Genomic DNA, 7,311 nt, shown 5'->3' on the forward strand with positions numbered 1-7,311 from the left:
TACCATGGGGGCTACACAGGAGATGTTTGGAGTGAGGGGATTTGCCAGAACAGAGGAGGCCCATGCACAGAATGGACTAATAGCAATATAAATAAACTAACCCTCTAACCCCCTAACCCAGGCCTGGCTCGCGAGCCTCATGCGGCTCTTTGCCTGGTTTCATGCGGCTCTTTTACGTTCATAACAACATTTGTGTTTGTGTTGTACCAGACGGCCCTCTTTGCGGAGGCGCCCGCACGGTCATGGTGCGCACGGGCACTGTGCTAGAACTAGCCTGCGTGTTGACCCAGCGGTTAGCGACACGGCTTTTGAGTGCAGAGGTCCGTGAGCTAGATACTCGACATGAACTCTTAATCTTGCATTTTTTCCCCTCGTCTCCTAACTACATAGTAAAAGAAGACTAGAGAGAAATGCTGCCAAAACCCCTGAACTAATTTGATATTGAAATAAATGAGTGGGAGACGAGGAAAAAAATGCAAGATTAAGAGTTCATGTTGGGTTTCGATCTCCCGAAACCTCTGCACGCAAAGCCGCATCACTAGCCACAGAATAGTTGCTGAACCGGGGTGAGGGGTCTCGCCACAACCGCATGTGCGCCGCTCAACCGCACAGAAGTGGAGCTTCGGCATTCTCCGGACCACTGCTCGGCAGCCAATCAGAGCCAAGCGCACAAACTTTGTCGGCCAATCAGCGCGCAGCATGCAAATTTTCACTTGTAAACTATCATGGCGCGGGCCGAGGCGGACTTTAATCAAACGCTTCCCTGCCCAATTTAATGATAATATTCCCTTTTTTCTGAAATGTATTAATAAAAATGACCCTGTCCTTGCACTCAAAAATACTTGTCCACATTTCAAAATACCCCGTCCATAATACGGGAAGACGGCCCTCATCTAAAAGAAAACCAGCAATATTGAACTTCAACATGGTATGTAAATTATTTTTGGTTTTGGACTTTGTTGAACTGAGAGTTTGTGTGTGAGACACAATGTTCGTTGTTGAAAATGACTGGCTTGTGGTCTTAGTACTGTAGGAGTCAATTTCTGTCATTATCATGTTGGTGTGTGACATGATATTGTTAATAATAATAATAATTTGGCTGAGCAGAGGTGTGTGTGTGTAAGAGGAAGGGATGGGGTGATGTTCATGTGTGCCCATGTGTATGATGTGGCTCTTTGCGGTAACACAGTAAAAAATGTGGCTCTTCGTCTCTGACTGGTTGGCCACCCCTGCCCTAACCCTAATCCTAACCCTTGTCCAGGGTACCCCGCCTAAGGCCCAATGTCACTGAATGAATGAATGAATGAATGAATGAGAACTCTAATCATTACATAGAATGAGCAATATATTCATTATTGAAGTGAGCCATTTGCAGGTCCGAGTGTCAGAGACACAGTCCCGGGCTCTCAAATAACTTTCAGCAATAGTTATTGGTATGGGGATTTAGTTCAGTTGGATAGGTGTTTGTCCTTCACATGGAGTCTAGGGTTTGAAACTCACTTTGTTTTTTCTTTTTTTTCACTTTTGCATGTTATCTACAAAATGCTTGCCCATCCATAAATGTCACTGCACACTCCTGCAAAGTAAGCAACTTGGCAAATATATATGATTATTTTGTTTTCTGTAAATAGTGTAATGTGTTTAAAAATAGGGTTAGGGTTCAGGTGCCCTGAAGGCAGCGCTGCACCCCGCACTGGTGCGTCAGTCAGTGCGTATGTGCGTCAGACAGTGCGTATGTGCGTCAGACGTCAGGCGTGTTTGAATGCAGCTCCATAGCGCAGCGCAAGGACACCGAACTGTCGTGACATTTGCGTAACTCTGAGCTCGGTTTACACTATAGTGATTTAATCGATTACCGCACAACATCTGGACAAAGGAGCGGCTGAATTCAGGCGAATTTTGGTGAGGTGTCGTCTGTAAAAGGGTCAAAAAGAAAGCATAAATTTGTGTCAAGCCGGTGGTGAGCCCAGCCGTTAGCTTAGCCGGCTAGCGAAGCCCGTTGGATTGTATTGACAGACGTGCTAATGCTAGTAAGCTAACAGTCATGTCAGAGTGTCAACATTGAAGGAGAAATCATCATTTTGCCACAGTGCCCTGTAAATACAAGCGTGTTTTATCCATGTTAAATACATGTATTCCGTCACTTTATGTGGATAATGTAGCATATCGTAAAGGTGTTCTGACCTTAAAGTGCATAAGACAGGTTATCATGTTTTTCTAATTATTGATTTGTTTCGTTGGATAGAACCTGTGATCAGTGGGTTAGTCATCAATCAGTCAAGTTGCTGTTTCAGAAAAAAAATTGTGTTCTAAAACAGAACCCCTCTACTTATCTCATAAAATTATTGTTTGTCATCATGACTATTGTTTAATTTATGGATATTGGACCTAGTTTACATTATGGTTGCTAGGTAACGGTGGAATTACCTCCAGCTACTGTCACATCTGCTGCTCATGTCCAACTAGAAAGTACAATTCTAAACATCCCTAAAATTGACAAACTGGGGAAAAATAAGCCACGCCATGACCTCTATAATGTCCAGATATAATCAACAATTAATATGAAGTATATTGTTAAACCTTTATCTAAAACGGGTGAAAACAGGACTTTTTTGAATACTTGAACCTGAGTTGTTGTTGTGGTGTTACTCTTAATGGCAGTTGGCAGCCAAATGAAAAGGTGCATTTACGACCACCTACTGTAGTAGTATGTCTTCAAGGTATGTGTTTTATGCTATACCGTAAAAAAAATTAAAAGGAGAGAGAAAGAGTGAGACTTGAGCCTCAGTTACAGGATAATACAGTAAGAGTAAATTAATGATGAGAAAACACTGTTGTCACAAGGTTAAAAGCTCATTAAAATTTGCTGTCTATATTGATGTAGCGAAAGGAGGTGCAGTATAGAAGTCGCGTGCAGTGGTAACTGGATCCTAATTGGCCCAGTGAAGCCAGTGCCTGATTGAGAGCTTGCGGTCTCTGCTGATCATGTGCTGTTGGCAGATCCACGCCAGAAATAAGGTTGAACCAGACTGTCTCTTCTGGACATAAATGCAGGCAATGTCGGTATGGTACCACTGTAAATGTAAGTAATTCTTTTTTCTAATTAATCATACCTGAGGGTAGAAGTACAGCAAGACAGTTGCACGGTCTTGAAGTAATTATTACAATTTGACTTTTAAGTACTGTGAGTTAAAATATAATTTGTCACAAATCAAATCAAATCAATTTATTTTTGTAAGGCCCAAAATCACAACAACAGTTGCCTCTGAGGGCCACAATTTCAGTTGAATTGAAATAAATATGTTCATGCCTTTAATGTCAGTTAGTCAAACTCATTCAAAATAAAAAAAACTTAACAGAGGCAAAATGGAGACTAAAGCAATGCTAATATAGCCTGAATAAGAAAAATCATAAGTAAAATTGGCCTTTTTAAAAAACATTTGAAAAACAGTACATTTCTTTAAGATGGAGGGCCTTGCTGTTATGATGTGACTCTTGTGTCTCTCTTGTGTCTCCCCTCTGTCCCTCCTCTGTCCCTCGTGTCTCCTCTGTCTCTCCTCTGTCCCTCTTCTGTCTCCTCTGTCTCTCCTCTGTCCCTCTTGTGTCTCCTCTGTCCCTCTTTTGTCTCTCCTGTCTCTCCATAGTCCCTCTTGTGTCTCTCCCCTGTCCCTCCTCCGCACGCGCCTCTGTCCTGGTTCCCTTCGCGCTCGTCTCCCTCCCTGTAAAGGTATATTTATAAGGTTTCGCTTTTATTTTGGTAACTTCCTGTGTGACCGGAAGTGACACATAAATGAAACATAAATCTACTTGAGAGTCAAAGAAAAATAAGCGACAGGTAATGGTGAAAACATAGAAAAAACATGGTGAAAGTTATATAAACCCAAAGATCAAGCTACTGTCAACAGGGAAATAAAGTTTGTAATTTGAATGAATGTATTATTGAACAATTTTAAATGTTTATTTTACAAATGTATGGAAAACAATTATGCCAATGTAATGAGCTAGTTATACCGACAAAATGGTCATTATTCTTTGACTGGTCGTGCCTAGCTTTGACTTTGGTCGGAATGGAAACAATAAAAACTCATTTAACCATCAGTCCTGGCCTTCTCAGTTCGACTGGACGCTACACTCCCCTTTTAGAATCTAACTTTTGAACTTGCTCTGCTACTGACCTGTCATGTGAAAACATAAAGGATATGTGAAAAGAATGCGTGCAAGTTAGATTATTTTTTTTTAATAACTTGGGATACTGAACTGAAAAGGTGCATTTACCGCCACCTACTGTAGTTGTACGTCTTCAAATTCTAAAGAAAAAGTCCAGTAGGTGGCGATAAATGCTTCTTTTCAGTTGGTTGCCAACCGCCATTAAAAGCAACAACAACAACAACATAAAGGCAGTGGCAGTCTGTGTTACGGTTGTGGACCAGCTGTGGTATAAGTGATCCAGTGTTAAGAAGTAATGCGAGTGAGTCTTCTCCTTGTAACAACATATTTACCACCGTGAACCGCCAATAGCGCTCCGTGGCCGAGCTAAAAAATAGCCATGAGACGTCACCGCGCCAACAGCGCGTACCCGGAAGTCAGTCAATGAAAACTGCGAGGCTATCAATTCCCATTGAAAACACCTCATAAAGCGACGGTCAAAACTGATTATTACGACCCAGAATCGACTAATTTGTTCCACAAAGACTTTTGGCAACAAACTCTGCTGCTATGGAATAGCGAATAGCGAATAGTGATTTTCGCTACGCCGATAGACCTGAAATAGAGGGCGTTTGGTTCATAACTTTCCTGAAGCTGACGACCGCGGCCCCAGCCGCAGGCAGCGGTGCGTGACAACCTGCGTTCCCGGGGTTTGCTTACTTTCACGGGCAGAACGCGTCCCCAGAGCGCGGGGAAGGGGACGCGTTCTGCCCGTAAAAGTAAGCAAACCCCGGGGATGCAGGTTGTCACTCACCGCTGCCTGCGCTGGAGCCCCGGATATAAGTTTACCGTGTTCCGCAAACGCTGTAGAATTAGTCATCAGTTTTATTCAGTAAACCCTCACAAATGTCGTAATGTTCAAAAATCGGACATGTTGTGAACCGAGCAGAGAGGGAGAGAAGAGTCTAGATGAAGACGCTGAAAGCCCGGATATACTTTTTTACAAGTTCAGCCTTCTTTCCGCTAAACATCGCTTCAGCTAGTTCAGAATGGTCTTCTACTTAATGGTGTTTCAGCTTCGCTCTTGGGATGTCATCTTTCGTCAATTTGATTGAGAATAGCTGTCGTAGTCACTGTTGTTCTGCCATTTTCCCATGTTATTTCCCGGCCTGAGCGGGCTTGCATGTTCATCTGGGACTTTAGTAGTGCTCATTAATATTCTGACATCACGCCCGCGTTGATCTATTCTGCGCTGTCCCAGAGGCTGTAGGGAGGTATGGATACTTTTGTATACATTTTTTTTCTCCCAAGGGGGGCGCGCCAGAAAAAAGTTTGAAAAGCTCTGCCATAAGCCATTTGATGTATCCTGTGTTAAGCTTGGTGTGTGTGTGTTTACCGTCTCTCCTCTCTGGCTTTAGACTAATTTCTGGAGCTGGGCTTCTAAAACCTGAGCACTGCGCCGGGCTGGTTATGGTCTGTGACTGACTGGAGAGGCCCCGAGCCCTGCTGAGGCTGAATGGCTGTGAACCGAGGGGGCGTGGCCTTCTGGAACGCCCGTGTCCGCAGCCTAGTCAGAAGACCGCCTGTGAGGAGCCAACATGGCTTTATTGTACCTGGAGTAAGACCACCACATCTGACTTGTTTTAGCTGTGACTAAGGCTGGTTAAATGTCTGAACTTAGGATGTGAACACACTATTCAATAGATCTGTCGCCAATGTTTAGTGGTCCAGACGTACGTAAGGCCACACAAGCCAATGTCCAGTGAGGAAGGTAGTTCAGTGTTTCTAAAAAGCTTACTGGTAACACAATGTAAAGGGCAGTAACACATTAAATGGTTATTGCTCTATTGGACAGTATATTCTACTGTGATATGTCCCAGGTGTTAAAATATACTTGCCAAGCTCAGATCTGGACATGTACTTGGTTAAAGGATGGGTCAAATGCAGGGAAAGAATATCAACTTCTTTTCAGTATCAGTTTCTTCTTGAAAAACATCTCTTCCTTTCTCTTCATCTCTCTCTTTCTCTCTCCCTTTTTTCCCCCTCCGTTTTTACGGTATAGCATAAGACACATACTTTGAAATTGTACAGCTACAGTAGGTGGTGGTAAATGCACCTTCTCAGTATGTACTGCCACCAGGCCATACATGAATGTACAAATGCTTAACCTGACACTAGAGCACTCTCTTTGCTCTTGCAGGTGGATGGAGCCCTCAGCGCACAGACGCAGCGGCCCCTGAGCAGTGCATCATGGGCCCTGGCTCCGCCCAACAGCCTGCGCTATCAGAACACCAAATGCCTGGTCCTGTCCCACCCCGTCTTCCCTCCCCACATCCCTGGCCAATTGCAGCTGGCCCCTGCCGCCTGCCATAAAGACGAGTGTGTGGAGTCGCTCAGCATGTGCCTGCCGGACAGGCTCCAGGCTCTAATGGAGATCCCTGTGTTTGACCACAGTAAATATAAGCCATCTGCCCTGTCCTTCCCTCTGACTATAGTGGACGGCAGCGGAGTGGACGATATCATCGTGGGGAAAAACAACAGCAACAACACAGACACTATAGTGAGGGAATACGGTTGCTTTAGGAGTCTGTTCCAAGCAGAGAAATGCCCGGCGCCGTTTGTTTCCGGCTCTCACTTTTACTGCTTCCACTGCCCCCCTGTGGAGCTGCCAGGGAAAGTGGAGCAGGCGTGCGGACCGGGGAACGTGCCTCTGCTGCTACCCTCCACTCTGTGCAGCCCGGCAGAGCAGCTGGACGATGCGCTCCCTGTAGGAGACAGCGAGGAAGAGCAGAAGCTGGCTCTGATGTATGAGCGGCTCCAGATAGAGGTGAGAACCGAGGTCGTGTGATCCAAATTAGCCTGCTGTTATATTAGAGATGTACAGATTGAGGTTTTTCAGTCCGGATATTGATACCCATTACTAATAAACAAGATAAGTTACTGGTTGTACAACATTAGAGCGTAAATGAGACCCTCATATGTCCAGGAGTGTCAATAACATACGCACAATGTTTTTTTTTTTTTTCACATTTCAAAAACAATAGCCATATTTCGTCTGGTTCAGTTGAGCGGATTTGTACGGTCTGAAAGTGAAGTTCATGTCTGTGTAAGCGCTCCACAGTGGGCCATGAGAGGTCTGGCTTCCAAAGTTCACTTTGGCTCCTG

At 44.4% G+C, this 7,311-nt stretch overlaps 1 protein-coding gene across 2 annotated transcripts in view; it reads left to right on the top strand.

The window, feature by feature from the left end:
• The first annotated feature begins 1,743 nt into the window (after positions 1-1,743).
• The window catches only part of cunh6orf136 (chromosome unknown C6orf136 homolog), a 10,945-nt gene continuing 5,377 nt past the window's right edge, over positions 1,744-7,311 (top strand). The window contains exons 1-3 of one of the 2 annotated variants that reach the window (XM_072447392.1): positions 1,744-1,902; positions 5,565-5,764; positions 6,347-6,973. In XM_072447392.1, coding sequence (XP_072303493.1) covers positions 5,663-5,764; positions 6,347-6,973 — 729 coding nt within the window. In that variant the 5' untranslated portion in view covers positions 1,744-1,902; positions 5,565-5,662. The remainder of the gene's footprint in view (positions 1,903-5,564; positions 5,765-6,346; positions 6,974-7,311) is intronic. The other variant, XM_072447393.1, reaches the window with a different exon arrangement.

Source organism: Eucyclogobius newberryi, unplaced genomic scaffold, assembly GCF_026437365.1.
Source record: "Eucyclogobius newberryi isolate DKJ021-1_F unplaced genomic scaffold, fEucNew1.0.hap1 SCAF_16, whole genome shotgun sequence".
Lineage (NCBI taxonomy): Eukaryota > Metazoa > Chordata > Actinopteri > Gobiiformes > Gobiidae > Eucyclogobius > Eucyclogobius newberryi.